At 42.9% G+C, this 21,184-nt stretch overlaps 1 protein-coding gene across 1 annotated transcript; it reads left to right on the top strand.

Annotated features, from left to right (window-relative positions):
* The first annotated feature begins 4,579 nt into the window (after positions 1-4,579).
* PLA2G12A (phospholipase A2 group XIIA) lies at positions 4,580-17,199 on the top strand. The gene is made up of 4 exons (XM_058549897.1): positions 4,580-4,846; positions 12,411-12,487; positions 13,502-13,667; positions 15,602-17,199. Exons 1-4 carry the CDS (start codon positions 4,660-4,662, stop codon positions 15,718-15,720), a joined length of 549 nt encoding a protein of 182 aa, XP_058405880.1. The 5' UTR covers positions 4,580-4,659; the 3' UTR covers positions 15,721-17,199.
* Positions 17,200-21,184: the final 3,985 nt, after the last annotated feature.

Genomic DNA, 21,184 nt, shown 5'->3' with positions numbered 1-21,184 from the left:
GGGGGGCCCAGGGAAGATGTATAGTATACAGCAGGAAATACAAAGCTGAAAACCAACCAGAGGTTTGGAAGTAGCCAGAAACCCTGTCTAGAGAAACCACAGCCTGATGAATTTATCCTGATTATCTAAAACCCCGCAATCTCACCTATCCATCTTTCCATCTTCTCCAGGGCTTCCTCTCTGTGTGCCAAACAATCTTACATTCTACCCACGAGGTCACTTGAAAATCTCTCTCCCTGATTGCTATGGTCTGAATGTTCGCATCCCCCCAAATTCGTATATTAAAATCCTAATGCCCAAGGTGTTGGTATTAGGAAGTGGGGTCCTTGGGAGGTGCTTGGGTCATGAGGGTGAAGCCCCCATGAGTGGGATTAGTGCCCTTATAAAAGAGACCAGGAGAACCCTCACGTCTTCCACCTTGAAAGGACACAGGGAGAAGTCAGCTGTCTGCAACCTGGAAGAGGGCCTCTACCAGAACCCAACCACACTGGCACCCTGATCTTGGACTTCCAGCCTCCAGAACTGTCAGAAATAAATGTCGGTTGTCTATAAGCCACCCAGGCTGTGGTATTTTGTTATAGTAGCCAGAACGGACTAAGGCACTGATCAAATTTACCTGGTGGTAGGCCTTCCCAAGAGGAGAGCCGTTATCTTCAACATATCCCAGAACCAGCCCATGCTCGCAGATCTGAGGCAAGCATCTCTTGTCCTTCACTTTGCTCCCAGCTCGAAAGCTATTCATGCCACTGATTCTTTTTTTGGCAGAGGTGGGTGCCTACCACTTATTTCCCCTTAATTCGAGCCCCTTTTTTGAAACTAAGCTTCCAGGCTTAGCACTGGGTAAAGATTGATCTTTATGGCTGGAACTGTTTCACCACGTGGCATTTATTTTCATCACAATAACACTGCTGAGGCCATTTAATGAAACATTGGAAAAGACTAGAAACTGCCCTTGATCATTTGTGTTTTGTTGATTTTGTTATTTCAAATAACACAAAGGATTGTGTAACATTCTAGTTTCCAAGCATTCTGAGTTAATATGTTACATTAAACCCAATAAACTTAGCATTCTTACCTCTAATTTCCATGATATCCACGTACAGTGAAGGGACCATTAGGGGTTTCTAGAAGGGGTATCTTGACTGACTATGCTTATAATTGAACTGGGAAGCTCTGTCTAGAAAATACAGCCTAGTGTCAGCCACCTGGAAAATCCCATTTCAAGGCACAATCAGCACAAGAATCAGCACAGATACAGCATATTTTCGTAATTTTGTTTTGATAATACTGACTATAATTGCTTTTCCCGGTTCCTCTTCCTTTTTTTCTTCCTCTGACTACAATTATGTTTTGGTCCCAGTAATCCATTAAAACTTCTCTTGTGAAGTTCACCAGTAACCCCGTGTTATTAAATCTAGCGATCAATATCCAGTCCTCACCTTCCTCCACATCAGCCACATTGATGGTTCTGTCTTAGACACATTGGAACATATGCGCTCTCCTGCTGCACATGGCTGCTCCTTCTCAGTCTTCTTTGCCAATTCTTAGTTCCCTGACCTCCTGAGACTTAGGCCTTGTTCTGCTTCTCTTCACACACTCACTTTTTAGAGGATCTCATCGAATCCCATGGCTTTCAAAGCCATTTCTATGCTGACAACTTCCAAATTTATTTCTAGCCCTTCTCCCACCTCAGAACTGCAGACTCAGAATAAGCTTCTCAAACATAGTATATCTGAAATTAATTTCCTAAATTTTCCCTTAAACCTGCTCCTTCCACAATGCTCCCCATTTCAGTTAGTGAGAACTCTGTATCCTTCCCATTGCTTAGGGAATCAACGTGGTCCTTTATTCCTCTCTTTCCCTCACACACCATCTTCAAGTCACCAGCAAATCCTGTTGGTTCTACCAGCTAGCTATACCTAGAAGGTGACAACTTTCCACACCTTCACTGCTCCCTCCCTGGGCCAAGCCATAATAATGTCTTACCGGGTTTATGATGTCCTAACTGGCCTCCTGGCTTCAGCTCCTGCCCACTCACTGTCAAATTATATATAAACAAAGTAGCCATTTGTCAGCAGGAAAGACCTGGAAGACAGCTGGGGGTTTGTGACCAATAGTGTCTGTCACCAAAATAACCAATTTTGCTGATTAGATGAAAGTGTCCTGTAAAGAAGGCTCTTTTCAAACATTTTATGCTAACTATTAGGAAGAAAAGATGGAAGTGGGTCATCCAGAAGAAGTTAAATGAGATGGTCAGTCAGGGATGGCTTCATGGGCACACATCCTGTGCAGATGCACAAGGACTCAAACTCAGAAGCCTTCCACACCTGTTCTAAGGTTCTCCTGTCATACCTTGAAATTCTTAATAATTTTTGAACAAGGGGCCCTGCATTTTTATTTTGTACTGAGTCCTGCAATTATGTAGCTGGTCCTGTGGTCAACGCCAAAACCTGTATCTGACAGCAGGAATTAAAAGTTAAAAGACAATCTTGGAATTACTGCAGCAGAACAACAAATACCTAATGATTGAATATGAAGAGAATGTGAAAATAAAACTTAGAACCTTGTTTTGTGGAAGGATGGTGATGATTCCCATGGGGAACACAGTGGAAAGGGAGATCCGTTTGAGAGAAAAAGAAAACAGCTCTATCAGCCAGAGGAACTGGCCTCTGAGAATTTAATCCCTAAAGAGAAATGAGGCGGAGAAGACTGAATCTGAGTCCTCAGAGCAGAGGCTGTGGTTAAGGCGCAAGAAATTAGGTGAGATCACCAAGGAGTCAATGGAGAGGTTTTAGGGCTTCCTTAACTGAGGGCTGGAACCAGGTTACCTTACTACATTCTGTCTTTTGTTTTCAAATATGTATTCCTGGATCAAGGAGTATGTCTGGAAAGAACCAAACCTGGTTTAAGGGCTAGGGTGCTGGTGCTAGGCGGGCCTTCAGAGGTAATCTAGTCCAACATCTACCCTTTAGAGATAAGGAAACCAATGCCCCAGAAAGCTGAGAAAATGATTCTATGTTCCTTTCTCCAAGCGTGCTGAAATGCGCTGTCCAAAACCTAAGAAAAAATAATCTTTGGCATCTCGTGACAGCAGAAAGAGGCCTGGTTTAACCAAGTACTGTCGCATGACTTCTCGGCACCTGGGCTCCTGCGCTGGGAAAGAAAGATAACACCCCCCGGCACATCCCTCCTCCTCCTCCACTGTGGTGCCAGTGGATCACAGCCCCAGGGGGCCTGTCTGAGGGTCTGAGGGCGGACTAAAGCCCTGCCGGCCCTTCACTAACCCGGCCTGGGGGTGGGCTACATCCGTCTGCCAGGAGGGACACCTTTTTGGACTGCATCCCTGTAAAGCGGTGTTCTGAAGGTGCGAGGTCGAGTACGGAAGTGCCTGGCACAGAGGAAGCTCTCAATAAACAGGGATGTCAGTCTTACGAACTCTGCACTGCACACTTCCCATAAACGCACGCAGCTTGTTAACAAACACAAAATGCCGAACTAGAATTTATTGGTAATTCTTCTAGAAAGGCACCTATTCCCAACACTTGCAATATTGCGATAATGCTTGGAAACTGCCCGGACACTAAGATAACCAGATACCAACGGCTTGGTAAAAATGACTGCAATTGTTGTCTCAGGATCCAGACAGCGCTGGGAAAAAATGCTGGGAAAAAATGCAGAGAAACGTCACTGGAGCTACCACGTTACAAAATACCTTGAGTAGGAAAACAGTGATTTCCTTAAGATTTTTTTTTTCACTGCATTCAAATGTAGAGTACGGCTTCTTCCTCACCAGGGAAGAAAAAGTGGTTTTTACTGTCAAAACACTCTCTTCTTCCAGAAAGTCTAAACGAGGCACACAACCTTGGGCGACATCCCCCGGCTTCCCCTTCCCCAACCGCGGGCAGGTGGACGGGCGAGGACCCGGGGACGCAACGCCCGGCCCTGCGAGGTGAGGCCTGGCCTCGGCCCGCGACTCCAGCGGAACCACGTTTTCAAACCCTGAACCCCCTGAACCCCTCGCGGCGCTCTCCGCAGGGGCCTAGGGGAGCGCGTTTCTCCCACGTCGTCCACACCCAGGAAAGCCGGTCTGACCCTCTGGGGGCTGGGCTGAATCCCGACAGGTCAGATTAGCTCACGGAGGTCTCCACCTGGCTGCACGGTCCGACTGCGCGGGAGCTTTTAAAAAATACCGATGCGCCGCCACCGGCCCTGGGGATGACACTGGGGCACGGGAACTTGGTTAGCACTACCCCTCGGGTAGTTAGCACCCTCGGGCAGCGCTACCAGGGGCCAGGGTTGCGGCCCCCACATGGGCAGGGAGGACGCGCCCCGCCCCCGAGCTCCGCCCCGCCCCCGAGCTCCGCCCCGCCCCCGAGCTCCGCCCCGCCCCCGAGCTCCGCCCCGCCCCCGAGCTCCGCCCCGCCCCCGAGCTCCGCCCCGCCCCCGAGCTCCGCCCCGCCCCCGAGCTCCCGCGCAGGCGCACAGGGCGCCGCGGGCCCGGGAGAGGGCGTGCGCGCGCGGGAGTCCTGCGCGCCAGAGGGCAGGCGCCGTGGGCGTGGAGCCGGCCGCCCAGCTGGCCGGCGCCGTCGCCTAGAGAGGAGCCTCGGGCGCCTCGCGCGGCTGCGGGACCCGTGGCCGGCGCGACCCGGCGCGGCGCGGATGGCCCTGCTCCTCCTGCTCCTCCTGACGGCCGCCGTCGGGGGCCAGGAGGAGGCCCAGACCACCGACTGGAGGGCCACCCTCAAGACCATCCGGAACGGCGTCCACAAGATCGACACCTACCTGAACGCCGCGCTGGACCTGCTGGGGGGCGAGGACGGGCTGTGCCAGTACAAGTGCCGCGACGGTGAGGGGCCCCGGGCCCTGCGAGGCCCGCGCGTCGGGGCGGGGGCGGAGGTCCTGGGGGGCGAGGGCGTGGGGGGGAGCCCGTGGGGGGGAGGGCGTGGGGGCCGGTTCTTGTGACTGAGCGGCCTGTGGTAGGTTCGCACCACTGTTAGAATGTGGGAGGTCGCCCCGGGGGTGCTCTCCGCTGTTCCCGTAGCTTCCGAATTATTTATGAATTTTTTTTGCAAATGCACGAAGTTGCCTAAGAACTTAGTGCCGTACGCGTCCTGGGAATGGAGCGAACAGACTGATTTTAGCTCTGTGTCTTAGCTCCTTGAAATTAGCTGAACGTGCAAAACATACCCAGAGTTTTGAAGTCATGACGTTTTAACTTTCTCAAGAGTTGGTTTTAAATTCTTTTTCTGCAAAGCTACAGAAAAGAAATTTTGACCTTTGTACAGGCTTTTGGTGTGCTCTTTTGTTTGAGAAAGAGTTGTGATAACTCTTCTAGAAAATCAGTGCATCGTGACTTGACAGGAATTTTCTTTCCTCGGATATCACTGACGCTTCCTCCTCGTTGTTGGTTAATATTAATATACCTGTTTTGATTTACTTTTTCATATTTCTTAACTTTAATTCTGTGTGAACCTGAGAACTTGCGTGGTGGCATTGTTGGTAACAATAAACTCGGTATTTCAGGCAGAGATCTTTCTTTTGAAGCACTTGACTTTTTTGAATGCTTCAATATTGTAATAGTTCATATAAAGTACTTGGATTTCTCTTTGGAAATTCAAATGCTGGGATATTACTTGAGAGATCATGTTTCCAGTAAGAGGAGAGGAGGTCTGGGCTGGTTAATTTCATGCGTGGCAGCTCAAAATAGTAGGGAACTCAGTGACTTTAATGGTACAATCAGATAGTATGTAGGTGAATTTAAAAGGAGCCTAGTCATGTATAACTGTGATGCCAATTACTGCCTGTAATTCTCAAAATAATTCTAGTTTTATGTTAAGGGAGGTAAAGAATGAGCTGTGTCTTGTATGCTGTGAAGTGCTAAATGTTTCATTTCTTCCTAAATTTATGCCTAAATGTTACCACTAGTATGCAGTCAGGAAGAATGTTTTCGTCCTTGTAATTTGGAGATTAAATGGTTGCCTTTCCTGAGGCAGATGTCATGGCTTTACTTAGTCATCCCCATTCATTATACAAATATTTGAGTGCCTCTTATGTGTCAGGTGTTCTGCTAATTGGAGATTCAGCAGTGAATTCCAAAAATCCTGTGCGTGGAGCTTACATTCCGGTGAGGGGAGAGAGTCGATAAATTAATGAACAAGTAAAATAAGCCAAATGTGCAGGATATGCAGGTCTGAAGTATGCCAGTGCCTCGAGAACAAGAAAGCAGAGAAGACAGCAGCAGCAGCGCTGGGAGGCAGTTTGCTCTTTTAAATAGGTTGTTCAGGGAAGGCCTCACTGACAAGATAATATTGGAGAAGAAATCTGAAAGTGGTGAAGGCGACACTGTGATCATCTGGGGAAAGAATATTCCAGGCAGGGGGAAGGGCAGGTGTACAGGTCCTGAGGAGAAAGGCCCGTCAAGGATGACTCGGAAGGTTCTGGCCTGAGCCGAAGGAAGGGTGTAGTAGGCATTTACTGAGATAGGAAAGACCTGGAGGGAGCAGTCTTCCCAAATTTATTGTGAGTGAAGGGTTCTAGAGTTCATTTATACTTAAAATATCTCTGAAGTTGAATGGACACTATTCATATTAAAAAGATTATTTTAATCTTTCCTTTTACTTAATCCGTTTTATCCTCCACAAGCCTCACTAAATTTACCGTTTGGAGTTCAGAGTGTCAAATGACAAAAACAGTACAATTTAGTAACAAGTTTGATGTCCTTTACTTAAGGGGCTACAACCCATGGATTGGGGGAGGGCAGTGCCTCACAAGCAGTGGATTTTGGGCAAGAGCGAGTTTATAGAGCATTAGAGGAGGCAACACGGAGATGGCAGGATTCTCCCGGAGGCGGGGGTTTCTGGTAAGGCCGGCAGGTCCTGTTCTAGGGTGAGGGGAGCTCGCTGAAGCTGAGCTGGAGGATTGGGGTTGGTGTCTTAGGTTTCCTGGCTAGTGAGGCATTTCCCATAAGTGTGGACTGGCTTGGGTTTAGATCTGAGACATGGGCCGGGCCACTGGGGTAGCCTCCATTCTGTGGGTCCTGATACACAGATTTCCTTTATCAAGAGCAAGGTCTCCAGCATAAAAAACAAAAATGAACTTGAGAATTTAGGAAATGGTGTGCTTCAGTGGAAATCCTTTTGTGTCTTAGTAAATACAGTCTGCTCGTTGGACTGTGGTCCCAAGTCACCATGTTAATGCCAACATAATGAAAATTGTTCTTTAATTGCTGTTACTTGAGAAGTCTCCTTGGAACACTGTTTCAGCCTTTTCTGTATTTTGGAATGCAAGTGAGCAAGTGAACCATAGAGAAACAGACAAATCCCAAAGCTGGAGGAGCCTGGTGATTAAGGGGTGTTTTATAGTTGCCATAAAGAGGTCAGAGAGCTTTAAAAAAAAGACTTAATGGTAGAGAGGGTGGTCGGGTTAAAGGGCACAGACTTGTTGCATTCAGTTATCATTGCTTTGTCGAAAGGACTGAAACTATGGAGACATGCTCCCTTCTGGCCATCCTCCCTACAGTGGGAACAAGTGCAGGTCCTAGCACTTTGCAAAAAACTAACACGAGTAGAAATGCTAAATTTTTTTAATGTTCAGCAGCTTATAACACCATCTATAGCAACATTTAAAATAATACATTTGTAATTTTGGTATCTGTATCAACTTAATCTTTAATAAACAACTTTGTATATAATGTGTCTTGTTCAGAAATAATTATTTCAATTTAAAGGTGAATTTAGAACTTCTAAACACTTAAAAATGTTTCAGGGAACTAGTTCCTTCCCAGTTTTCTGCTGTGGATAAAGAATAATTTCAGCAGGGAGTGTTTCCCATTTTCTTCGTCCTGTAATTTCTTGGGTGCCTGCTATGTGCCAGGCATCTTCTGGGTAAGCAAGAGAAAGTTCCTGTCCTTGTAGAAACTGACTAATCATGTTAATTTGGTCGATAAAAGTTAGAAAGAAGAATAAAACCAACCAAGGGTGTATAGAATGGATATGGAAGGGAAGGGGCACTGCTTTAGATCAAGTGAGCAGGGAAGGCCTCTCTGAGGAAGTGACATTAGCAGCTTCCTTCAAAAGAAACAAAAGCTGAACATGTGCCCCTTTTGCTACTTACACTGGGGAACCGGTTTTGCCAGCGTTTATTTCATGGTGTTATGCAGTATTTCACCTACAGCAGATCTGGGCTCTTTATTACTCCGTGTTATCGACGTCTCTCCATAGGGCAGTTTGAAGCATAGACCACCCTTCCATCCTCATGCCTCCATTTTCATTTTTGCCAGCTGATTCTCTGTACTCTCGCTCTTCCTCTTCATTCTCCTATAGTGGGCATGTTTTGTTTTGTTTTTTCCCCTAACTTCATTGCTTATTTGCTTTTGATCATTCTCCCATTGAAAGGTAATTTTCTTTTATAGAATGAGAAAAAATATATATGTATTAATACATATACACACATATGTATCACTATCATTACACACATAAAAATGTCAAGTGTTTTTATAGGCTCAAAATTGAAGAAAAGTCCATGGATTTATATAAAATACAAAGAGAAGGAAAATAGAAGCGCTACTGTTGTGTGAATATACAACATGGAGGGAAATATCTTTCTGGTAAATAGAATAGATGCTTGAGAAGAAGAGATGAGAATCCCACATGCCTTTAGAACTCTACGCCCATCTCAGTTGTCTGAGGGTGATAATCTGTGGAAGAGGGAGAGGTGCCAGAAATCTAGACACTGGCAGAGGGGAATGTACAGGGTATCCAGAAAGTTGGAAACAGGATAAACAGTACGTTGGTTACATTTTCAAGTAATATGCCCAATACCTGTAGCTTCAACCTCCAGACACCTTTTTAGGTGATATACTTCTAAATTTAAAGCAGTAAGTCTAGTTGTTAACCTGAAAAATACGTATAGCAGATGCACTATTTTTCCTGTCTCCAGACTTTTTGAACACTCTTTGGCATATTTATTGTACTTTTTTCAGATTAAAAATTCGACCCATTGCTTAATGTCTATTGCTAGATAAGTTTCTAAACATTTTAAACCCTTGATTGTTAAAACCTGTGACTAGAGAGCGCTTGTTGATGAAGCATCAAGGAGCTAGAATGGCTTCTTCAAGAATATAATGCCGATCCAGCCTCCCTCCCTTTCAGAGAAGAAGTTTCTAGTGTGGTGGGACAAAGAAAACCATTGATCAAATGCATAGTTCCTCATGATACTCGCATGACAAATGTGGGCTGGATAAAAGTTGACTTAGGTGAAGTCACAGCTGGTTGAGTGGTCTCCCTAGAGAGTTGGGTTAATGACCTCATGGCTGCTTGTAGAGAAGGCTCATCTATAGCGGGGTGTTGCAGACCTCTCTCCTGGTTGACATCTGTGGCTCAAGTTCGTGAATATCTGGGAGCAAGTCACACTGGGTGAATAGCTCTAGAGATTGAACAATCCTGAATGATGTACTAAAACTAACAGGATAGAATTTTACAATCTAGTATTTAGGCTCAAAAACTAAATTTCAGAAGTGCTAAGCCTCTAGCAGTAGATATTAAACAGTTTATTCTAGAAAGAACTGATTTTTTTCCCTGCCATCTGATGTATCTGAACAGTGAGACAGCTGAAACATGTGCTAACTATCTTAGGCTGTATTAATACAAGTACTTTATCCAGTTCAACATAGGCCCACCATATCTACTGGTGTTCAGTTTGGGGTGCCGCATTTTAAAGAGATGTGACAAACTAGAGGTGATCAGGCTTCAGAAACTGATGAATGCTCACCAAGCTCAAGAGAGACTGAAGGGTAAACGGCAGGACCAGGTTATCTATTTATAATGAGAATTATAACTGCCGTCGGGATTAGCCTTCCAGGTCTTCCGCTTGCTCATTCATTCATTCATTCATCAACAAATATTTACTGAGAGCCTAACCATATTCCAGGCACTGTTCTAGGCATTGGGGGTACAAACAGATAAAAATTCCTGCCCTCGAGGAGTTTATGCTTTAGTATGGGGAGACAGAGACATGAAATACGTAAGTTAGTGGTAAGGTATGTTAAACCATCGTATATGCTACAAATAGTATGGTCAGAGAAGGCCTTGCTGCGAAGGTGGAGGAGTAACTGTGATATCAGGAGGAAGGGCATCCACATAGAGGAACAGCAGACCTGGAGTGTCTGTGGAACAGCAGAGAGGTCAGATGTGATGGGATGGAGTGAGGCAGAAAGGAAGTGAAGAGAGAGACTAGTAAGGAGACGAGGTCAGAGAAGTCATGTGTGGGGGGTGCAGATTATTTAGGGTATAGGCATGGAAAGGATTTTGTCTTTTCCTCTGAATAAGATGGAAGAAGCCATGGAGGGGTTTTGGCAGAGGGAAGACTTGACCTGACATATATCTTACTGGGATCACTCAGGTTCAGTGTTGAGATTGGACGGTAGCTGGAGGTGGAGTGGGCTGGAAACCAGAGTAGGGAGGCCAGTTAGGAGGTTACGGCAGTAATCTGTGTGGCTTGGAGCAGGATGGTAGCAGTGGAAGTGGTGAGAAGTGGTTAGACTCTGCGTATTTGGAAGGTAGAGTGAACAGCACAAGCTGTTGAATTGGATGTGGGCCATAAGAAAATGAGAGAGTCAAAGATGGCTAAGACTTTCCTGAGCACCGGGAAGGGTGGAGCTGCTCTTACCCGAGAAGAAGGAACTGTGGATGGAGCAGGTTTGGGGGTGACTGTCAGGAGGTACATCTTAAGTTTGAGGTGCCCATTAGACATCCAGATGGTTAGTATATCCTCCTTCTGAAGGCCCTTTTAAGTGGAAAGCCAGATCATAAACAGTTTTCCTAAGAATGAAGAATGAAAAGCGGGAATTGAAGGATCACAGCGACTCATCTCTGACAGCCTGAGGCATCCACCTTCCTCTCCCAGGGCCCTGAAGCAGCCCCCTTGGACAGTGCTGGGGAAACAAGACCAACTTCTGTCGTTGGCCTCCTTTTCTGGATCCACCATAGCTGTTCCCTTTGTACATGTTGTTCTTCAGAAGGGGTGGAGCAGCCTGTAGCTTTCTGTCTTTGTGGGGTTGTACTCTCTTGAAGCTTGGCTCTCTCACCTTGGTTGCATCTTAGTAACTCCCTCAAACCATTTTTAGATCATTACTTGAAGTGGGTTACTTATTTTAATGGCTGGTTACTGGAAGGGTTGCTTTGTCCTCCCCCCCCCCCCCACTTTCCTTTTGGAGAGTAGACTTATCTTTATTTAAGTCTCCTAGTAATAAATGTTAGTTGAGTGAAAATTGGTGGAATACTTTGTGTCTCTTCTAAGTATCTAACTATAGGGTGGTATTTAGAATAACTAGGGATATTTTCCTTTTAGAAGTAAAGATAAATGGTAGCCCCAAATGTTTGAAAGGATTATCACGTAAAATAGGGAATTGGCTTCTTTTGTGTTCACCAGGGGGCAGAGGATTGCTTGCAAGTAGAATTTACAGGAAAACAGAAGAAAGAACTTAACAGTTTGTGCCATTCCACAATGGAATAGGCTGTTTCTTGATACTGTAGGAGGATTGTGGGAAACATTCAAAGAGAAAGTAGGTGACCATTCAGTACGTTGCAATGATTTCTGTATTACTTGAGGAGAGAGATTTCTGAAGTAGCTTCCAGCATTTGAGATTGCTATGATGTCATCTTTCTCTTTGATACTGAACCATCGGTACTATTAGGGAGAGTATAACTGGAGTAATATAGTTCACCAAGCTATCTTTATTCCTGACTTTTTTCCTTAGCTGGCAAAAAAGTATATTTGTGAAATGGTTGGCCGGAGTCCAGACTAGAATGTGTGGTCCTGTCATGCCTTATCATGGTACTAAGGTAATTAGATGATCATCGGATGACCTTGTCTTCTTTAGCTTTAGGCTCTAGCTGAGTACGCTGATTAGTTAATGGTTGTTGAGGTTTGTGTGCAGTGGAGCACTGGCTCAAGGTTGGGAAGATACAGTTCTTGCTCTATAGGGTTTAACCTGAAAACAATAGTGTTAGAATGTACAGGAGAACAAGACGGATTTATCTTCCATACATATGGACCCAATCTGGCATGTAACCTCTGATATCTCCAGAAGCCCAGAATAAGCTTTTGTATGTTTTGTATGGTATAGGCTTACAAATATGATTACATTTTATGAACCACCATACATTTTATGAACCTCCTCCATATATGTGTGTATGTATACATTCATACATTATTACACTGTAGGAGAAATAAAAATAATTATGTAGACAGGTTAGCATTCTTAATGCTCATCAGAATAAAGACATATTCATTTATGTCAGCATCCAAATATTAAATATTTCCAAGGCTGGTCTAGCACATTGTTGATTTTTTTGCATATATATTTTCTATCATGTTTGAAAATTAATTATGATACCATTTGTATTTTATAGGATCTAAGCCTGTTCCACGTTACGGTTATAAACCCTCCCCACCGAATGGATGTGGCTCTCCACTGTTTGGTGTTCATGTAAATATTATTTTTTATTTGATAAGTTTTATGATTGGTAGGCTATGTAATACTCTTGACAATGCGAGACTATCGGTATGTTTTCAGGTTCACGAATAATTTTGCTTGTTGTAACAGTGACCAGGTTTATTATATTCTTTTATAGCTAAAACATATTTAATAAGTCCTAACAAAACTAAATGGAATAAAAGTTTTATTTTTTAATCTTGTAGATCTTAATTTTAAATGATACTTCCTAATGTCACAAACATGGTTTTAAAGTTTGGAGTAAAGAAGTAATACTACTTAGATGAGAAGTATAGATAAAGCATAATATTTTCTGTATTAAAACCAGGCTAAGTGGGATAGCTGTGTGTTTGTTGTAGGGGAGGCTGGATCTGAGCCAAGTATTATGGAAAAACGTTTATGATAGCGATTCCTAGACACAAGAGTTTTGTGTATGAAGTTATTTAAAAATAGTTAAAGATAAGTTATAGATTGGAAGGAACAGTATCTCTGGAGAATGGATGAACACTTAAAGATTAAATCACAAAAACAAAAAACAAAATTTGAGTTGTAGGAGCTTAAAAGTTTTCTGTAGCATTTCATATAAAGTACATTTTATTGGGGGAGGAGGTACAAAATACTTTGGAATATCCAAAAATCATGCTTGCTCAACCTCTGGAGAAATCTTTTAATGCTCATAGCCTTACCTTTCTGTTTTTAAAACTATGTTTTGTGTTTTGGACAATTAGAAGTTGTGCCTGTTACTAGCAGATAACTGAATATTCTAACATTGTGAAATAGGAGCTTTGAGGCATGGCTGAGAGGGAGACCATGGAGTAACGTGGGTGGGTGCGGATGAGAGTAATGGAGAGATGGAGAATAAGGAAAACATTTGTAGGCAGAAACTGATTTTGGAAATTATCTATACAGCGGTCATTGTCATTGATTTCTAGGTCTATTTGAATGCAGTTCTTCAGCAGGAGAGTTTGGAAATTCACCAACAGTAATTTATCCAAATGCCTCTTTCAGCTTAACATCGGCATCCCTTCCCTGACGAAGTGCTGCAACCAGCACGACAGGTGCTACGAGACCTGTGGCAAAAGCAAGAACGACTGTGACGAGGAGTTCCAGTATTGCCTCTCCAAGATCTGCCGGGATGTGCAGAGGACACTGGGGCTAGCTCAGCACGTGCAGGGTGAGGGGACTGGCGGGGCAGGGCTGAGTGCTATCTGTCAAGCCTTATGGGGTGCTGTATGTCTTAGTACAGGATTTACCAGTAGAAATCTTTCGCCATGTATTACTTTACCTATTGTGACACGGCCCTTTCAGTTTTCTGAGGAGTCGATGATTTTGTAATCTGAAGTGGTTTATACTCACAGAAGCAAAAAGTGTTAGAAAACCTTGGGAGGAGGGTGTGTGAGGCAGAGAATTCATCCAGATCTCCTGCTTTGAAGTATATCTCTAATTATCCAGAGGTTGAAAGTTTGAAACCCTGGATCCAGTGAATTGAAGAGTATAGCACATTGGATTTGCAGTAGAAAGTTCTAGAAGATTTGAGTGTTAACTCTGTCTCTTCACATGTATCTGTGTGAGGAGGGTCCCCCAAGGTTCGGTGATTTGCTAGGAGGACTCATGTGATATAAAAGGATACATGGTGACAATGGAGTGTCCTTGTTTATAAAGTGAGAACGGTAATACCCATCTCAGAGTTGTCCCGAGGGTAAGATGAAATAGTTCTGGAAATACAAGTCACAGTGCAAATACGTGTGGTTACAAGATTTCTTTGTCAAGTCAAAGAACGTACCATACCCTGAAATCAGAAGAGGAGGGGCAATGAGAAGGGACAGGAAAGGAAACTAACATTTTTAGGCACTTCCCATAAGGTACTGTGCTAGATACTTGAGACATGTTTTCATCGAAGTTCACAAAAACCCAAAGAAGTAGGTGGCATTATACCCATTTTTCAAGGAAGGAAACTGAGATTCAGAAAGAAGTAACTTGCCCCAAGTTACATCCTTCTGACTCTAAAACTTTTGTTCTGTCTACTACAGTATTCCCCAAATAGTCTCCTATTATAGGTCTGATTCTGAAATCCTAGTAATGTCAGGGAAGAAATCTCTGCTCCAGGAGAAGCTGAACTCACAACCTGTAAATCCACTTGCATGCTTCCCGCTAAAGTAAACTAGTTGTACAGCTGAAGTATCAGTGGATGTACTTCTGTCTTCTGATCTAAGGACATACTAATGTGGCTAAATGATGAAACCAGTCTCCTTTCAGTCTCCTATGTAATAATCACAACCTTATCCTTCTGTGGTTGGTTGTGTTCCTTAACGCACACAGTCTTTTGGAGAACTTTGAAAATGTGAAGATTTTGTGATGAAGTTTCTTCCTTAACATGAATATTTGAAACTGGAAGTATTTGGACAACTAAAAGCCACTCTATCCTCTGTCTCTGTAAGTGTGATGTATTGAGATCGTCTCACCTGGATGTTCCAGGTTTCTTAGAATAAGAAAAGTAAGTCGATTAATTTTTTATAATAAAGTCTTAAAAAAACTTTGAAAACCCCACCAGAGGAAAAACACCTTTGATTCCTTTGTCTCCCCTCCCAAGCCAAATCTGGGTATTGATCAAAGAAAGAGGCTGGGGTCCATTTACTTTAAGCATCTTAAATGTATGATCAGTTCTTAGAAGCCATTGGCCATAGTTAAATGTTTTGAGGTTTCTGTTTTTAACCTTCATTTCTTCTGCACCTAAAAATCTTTCCTTGAAGTGAAAACTTAAGAGTATTATCAGGCATCTCTGTTGATGATATTTTTCAGATGAAGAGAAAATTAACAGTGATGAACTGATCAGTGCTATTGAGAGAGGGACTCTTGTCTAGCACAAAAAATTGGGTTGAACAGTTGCATGCAAACAAGAAGTAGATAGATGGTAAAGAGGCTGAAACTGAAACTTTGTATATATGCAGTACTGGTTTCCGGAGAGTTTGGGAGGACTTGCAAAACCTAGCATACGTGTAAGTGCCCACTGAGGCTGTGTTGGAGGCTGTGCTGTCTCGTGTAATACAGGTGAAGAGAGAGCCATGGTTTGCAGTTGCCCAACAGTAATGGCCCTTTCTTACTCTGCAGCGTGTGAGACAACAGTGGAGCTCCTGTTTGACAGTGTGATACATTTAGGCTGTAAGCCGTACCTGGACAGCCAACGCGCCGCGTGTACATGTCGCTACCAAGAAAAAACTGATCTTTAAAGAAGATGCTGACAGGTGGTGATAGCATGAGCAGCAGACAAGGATGGAAGAACATAACCTTTGACAAAGAACTAAGGTTTTTACAGCATGAAGCTGCCTTATTTTTGTGAAAGGATTATTTTAAGACCTTATTTTGACATTCAAACTAAAGAAAAAAAGTGGGGAAGGTTATCTTCCTGGACATCGCTCCCTAGTGTGCCCAATTGTCTTGACCAGTCTCAGAAAGAGGTACATGTTAAGGGGAGAATTTTTGAAAGAAAAAGTTGTAACTCAATTTTCACAACCACATTTACCAAAAAAATGAGATGAAATGTAAAATTCATCAAAAAGTATGTTCAGCATTATTTTATTTGGAAATATGGGGAGATCTTCACTTAGAAGTATATTTGTTTACTATAAATTTTAAGTATACGTTTATGCCTGGAAGGATCTGACTTTATTTTTTTTCTGTTTTAATTAACACATAATGTGCTGTTTTTCTGTAGCCCATTGAGCATATGAATGTCACACTTCTTTAATGACAGGACCAGTTAGGAGGACAAGGTTTCCATGTCTGTTTCTCTTGTAAAATTGGAACCCTCAGCTGGTGACCTCTTAGGGAGCAAAACCAGGATATCTAGGTATTACATAAATACCTGTACAAAATTTGGAAGCACAACCACTCCCATTTTAAGTTTTTACAGGCAGAACTGGGAAGAAGGAAAATATGTTCTGGAGAAGGGGCCATATTCCTAACTTGGAACATCTGTCATTGCTGAGAACCCAGTAGCTCCCCAACTGAGATGGTGGCAGCTGTTCTGCTAAGAGACACGTCCTCGGTTAGACAAGGCGAGTGTAACCCTCATGGCAAAGTGACCAAACTCTCCTCCAATTTAATGGTTGGAACCCTTAATTGATGTTTTTCAGACTTTTAAAAAGGTACAGTTTTATAAGCCATTATCAATATTTAATCTTCTTCCACGTTTACTATTGAAATACCTGACTTATAATAAATTAAAGAAATTAATAAACTAAAGGTGTAACAATAAATTCATGGATTTTCTTGGCAGCATTGACTTTCTCAAGAAGACAAGCTCAAAATGTCTTTGTAAAATATTTAATTCATGGTCATAAATTATATACAAAAAATCAGTAGAAGCTGTTTTTATATGTTAACATGTTTGTTTTTTTAACCTGTTACCTCGGAATCATGTTAGATTTGCAGAGTGCCCGCCCGGTGGCGCAAGTGGTTAAGTGCACACACTCCGCTGCGGCGGCCCAGGGTTCGCCAGTCCCGATTCCGGGCGCGCACCGATGCACTGCTTGGCAAGCCATGCTGTGGTGGCGTCCCATATAAAGTGGAGGAAGATGGGCACAGATGTTAGCCCGGGGCCAGTCGTCCTCAGCGAAAAAAAGAGGATTGGCAGATGTTAGCACAGGGCTGATCTCCTCACAATAAATAAATAAATAAATAAAAGGTTAAGCATTAAAAAAAAAAAAGAGTTGCAGAAAAGTTGCAAAGATAATATAGACTTACCCCTAGTGTTAATGTTTTACCTAACCGTGAAGCATTTGTTAAGAAACCCACACTGGTGATTACTATTAACTAAACTCTAGACTTGACTTGGATTGCACTGGTTTTCCACCCACATCGTTTTTCTCTTCCAGGACCCAGTCTAGGAAACCACATTGCATCTAGTTATCATGTCTAATTAGCCTCTGGTCTGTGACAGTTCCTCAGTCTTCCCTTGTTTTTCATAACTGACAGTTTTGAGGAGTACTGGTCAGGTGTTTTGTAGACTGTCACTCAATTTGGGTTTGTCTGATGTTTTCCTCATGCTTGGACTGGGGTTGTGGATTTTTAGGAAGACGATCACAGAGGTGCAGGGTTCTTCTCACCAAATCATATCAGTAGTTGCGTCCTGTGAGCTGGATGTGTGTTAACTCTGGACACGGGGTAAGGTAACATCAGTTGGGTTTCTCCACTGTAGAGTTACTATGTTTCCCTCTCCATATTCCTGTTCTTTGGAAGCCAGTCACCAAGTCCAGTCCATGGGAGCTGGGCACGATTATGTTCTACCTCCTGGAAGGGGGAGTATCTTTATGTGGTACTTAGAATTCTGTAAGAAAGACTTGTTCCCCCCCCCCCCCATTTATTTATTCAGTTATTTATGTCAGTATGGACTCATGTATATTTCTTTTATACTTTAGGTAATATTTATTTTGTTGCTCAATTGTTCCAGCTTGGCTGTTGGGAGTTATGTCAGGTTGGCTCCTGTGTCTTTGACATGCCCCATCTTTTGAGTTTTGAGCGCTGCCATGCTTTTCTAACAAGAAAGTAGGAAAGTTCCACCAGGCTCATCTTATATAGCCCCAGCCCTAGAATCAGCCTCTTCTCCAGGGAGCCCTGTTTCCTTTCATTGCAGAATGGCTTCTAATGGAACTTAGACACCGAGATCTGGGCACTGGATGTGCTCCTTGCTACTGGGGAGTCACTGCTTCTAGACCCTCCCAGCAGAGAGCTAGGAAATATTTATGTATATTAACCCATGGACATGTACATACCTATAATTATTTCTGTATGTGTATATGTATTAAGCTGAACACAAGTTCGCACTTGACTCCTGTACCACAGGGCATATATTTAGATTTTAAGGATGGCATTTTCCCTATCCACAGAATAAAATCATTAAAAAACAAAAAAACACCCAAAACTAGCTTTTAGCTGCTCTTTACAAAAAATATATTGATATTTTAAAGTAATAAAACTATGTTGCCTTCAAATAATGCCTGTCTCTCTAAAATTTTTTGACACACTTCTTCCAGGGACAGATATGGCTGTATTCATTTCATATATGGAGAAACTGAGGCACAGAGAAGCTGTAATGAAGACAATTGAAATATGAGGGCAAAAGCAAATTAAACACATCTTCAGGAGCCGGCTTTCCTTCAGTGAACCCCTAGACTGGTCTAGACTGGTAATACTGATTAAAAAGTTGTTTTGTTTGCTTATAGCTAATTCTCCCTAAAATGAAAGGGTAGTATTTCTATCAGTATTGATAGAAATACAAGATTATCAGGTCAGATTGGTCCTTATTTTATCCTGGTACAAAACAAGAATAACATCTACGAAGTGAAGACAATAGAGTCTCTACAAAAACAGTTCTGTTTAGTGGACTGACTTCAGTAACTTTGGGGAGTAGAATGAAACCTATTAGGTGAGATCCTTCCACATATACTACTTTGCATTGTTCTAAATTCACAGATATTACGTGCAGTATATTCATTCAAGTCTTCTATAGTGACTGGCTATAATAACTGAAGTAGCCCCTGTAGCTTGCTGTTTTTCCTCATTGCTTAACCTTACAAAATCAGCCATCTGTCCAAATCATAAGTAAAAGAGCAAGAATGAATTGGTGCAACCAGTGTATGAAAAATAACTAAATAAGAGTTATTAATAAAAGTAACTAAAACAAGATCAGTAGTGTCATCTTTGCATAAAAGTCATGTGATGTTATGCTTTTTTGCCTCAGGCTGATTAGGTTTCCAAAACATCGAAAAAGTCTCCTTGCTGACAACTTCACAAACATTTTTTTGTTGGTCTTCAAGTTTTCTTAAGTGTAGGAATTTATATAAGAGAAAACAGGTTAAGTGGGGCAAACACTGAACAAAAATGACCAAAATTTAAGTTTTAGAATCATCTGTGAATTTAATTTTATTCCACATATTTCATTCCTAAGATAGGTGACAGTTGGCCAAAACCTTTAGTTTCAGTAAATTCCGTATAAGTGACTATTCGTGTATAGGAAGAATCAACCCATCCTGTCAGTTAACTTTCAGTCTTGAGTATATCTTTATTAGTAATATGGATTTGCTTTTGGGCTCTTTGAGAAGGAAGAGAGAGCTTGGTAGGATTCTACTGTGAGTGGTTGTCAAACATGAGTATGCAGCAGAATCACTGGAGGGCTTGTTAAAACACGCTGTTCCAGCCCCCCCTACCGCCCCCACCCCCACCCCCCGTTTCTCATTCGGTAGGTTTGATTCTGTAGGTCCCAAAACTTTGCAGTTCCAGTAAGTCCCCAGGTGATGTTGATACTGCTGGTTCAGAGACCACAGCTTGAGAACTGGTCTAGGTAATTTTCAGTAGCTAAAAATAACGTGTACTGAAAGCTTACTGTGGGCTGGGTACTGTTTCAGCAGTCCAGCAGTTAGTCTCAAAAACTGTTAAGTTTGGTCCCCATTCTACAGAGAACAACGTGAAGCCGGGAGAGGTCACATTGCATTACTTGTCCAGTGCCTCACTGCTCATAAGACGGTGGAGCCTGAGTTAGAACTCGGCAGGCTGTTTCCCAATCCCAGGCTCTTTGCTGTTTTAAGGATAGCTTAAAACGCACTCCTGGGGGGACAGCTATTGCTCTAAACAGTTAAAATTATACATTTATAATTCTGAAATAAGTATCCGGAAATGGTTTGTATTTATATGTCTTAAAATAGACAAAATATATAACCACATACGCTATGAAAGTAATACAATATTCTGAGATAACAAGACGCTTGAGGAAAAAATAAATTCCTTCCATCTGCTCCTTTCAGATAAGTGGAACATCAGCCAACTGGGTTCTGCTTCTAGAGAGGCAGGGCTTTCAGGACTCAAGCAGAGGGGACCCTGAAAATTAGGCAAAAGAACAGGAAGCTCTGGTGGTCAGATAACTCACTACAGCTGGATAAAGTCCAGAGAGCAAAGGCTGAAACCCTGATGCTCACCCAGTGGGTAAATATTTAGTGAGCGCCTCCTGCGTGCTGAGCAATGGGCTCTGCAACGGGGAAACCAACAAGGCCAGTCCGGCTTTTAGGGAGCTCAGACCGTGGTAAAAACAATTGTATATTGAGCTCTTCACAAGGTGGGCTGCTCTGAGTTCAGCCATTTAGCTCCACGGTCACCACCACATGAGGGAGATACTGCTGTTCCCTGTCTTAACTGCAGAGTAAGTTACTAAGAAGTGAACAGAAAACGGGGTGGGTAAAATCCTCTCCTTTGGTTTCATATTCTATTTAACGACCAAGCAAGACTTCTGCGAACCACAAGCACATGTTGGAAAAGTTATCGTTAGACTTTTGTCTCCCAAATAATAGGGTAATATTTATAGAAGACGGGTCCCTTATAGTTAATCCTAAGTATCCCTTATACTTATTTTAATGTATTAGAAATGGTGCCTTAACACATTTTTTCATCCAGTCATCCAATCTTTTCATCCAAAGAGTTGTTCATTGAAGCAAATTTACGCAATGGCCTACCACTCAAGGAGGAGCTCGATTAAATCCAGCGCTGAGCGCCCCGTCCACCCGATTAGCCCGGTTTGGACAGCATTTATGGGCGAGGACAACATGCTCTGGCTCAAGAAAAGCCATCATCTGTAGACCCCAACGTCCGGGCGCCGAATTTCTGCATGATTCTGTCCTCGAATTCGCTCTCCCTGTGAAGGCC

Source organism: Diceros bicornis, chromosome 11 (assembly GCF_020826845.1).
Source record: "Diceros bicornis minor isolate mBicDic1 chromosome 11, mDicBic1.mat.cur, whole genome shotgun sequence".
NCBI lineage: Eukaryota > Metazoa > Chordata > Mammalia > Perissodactyla > Rhinocerotidae > Diceros > Diceros bicornis.
The sequence above is the reverse complement of the archived record's forward strand: the minus strand, read 5'-3'. Positions and strand labels throughout refer to the sequence as shown.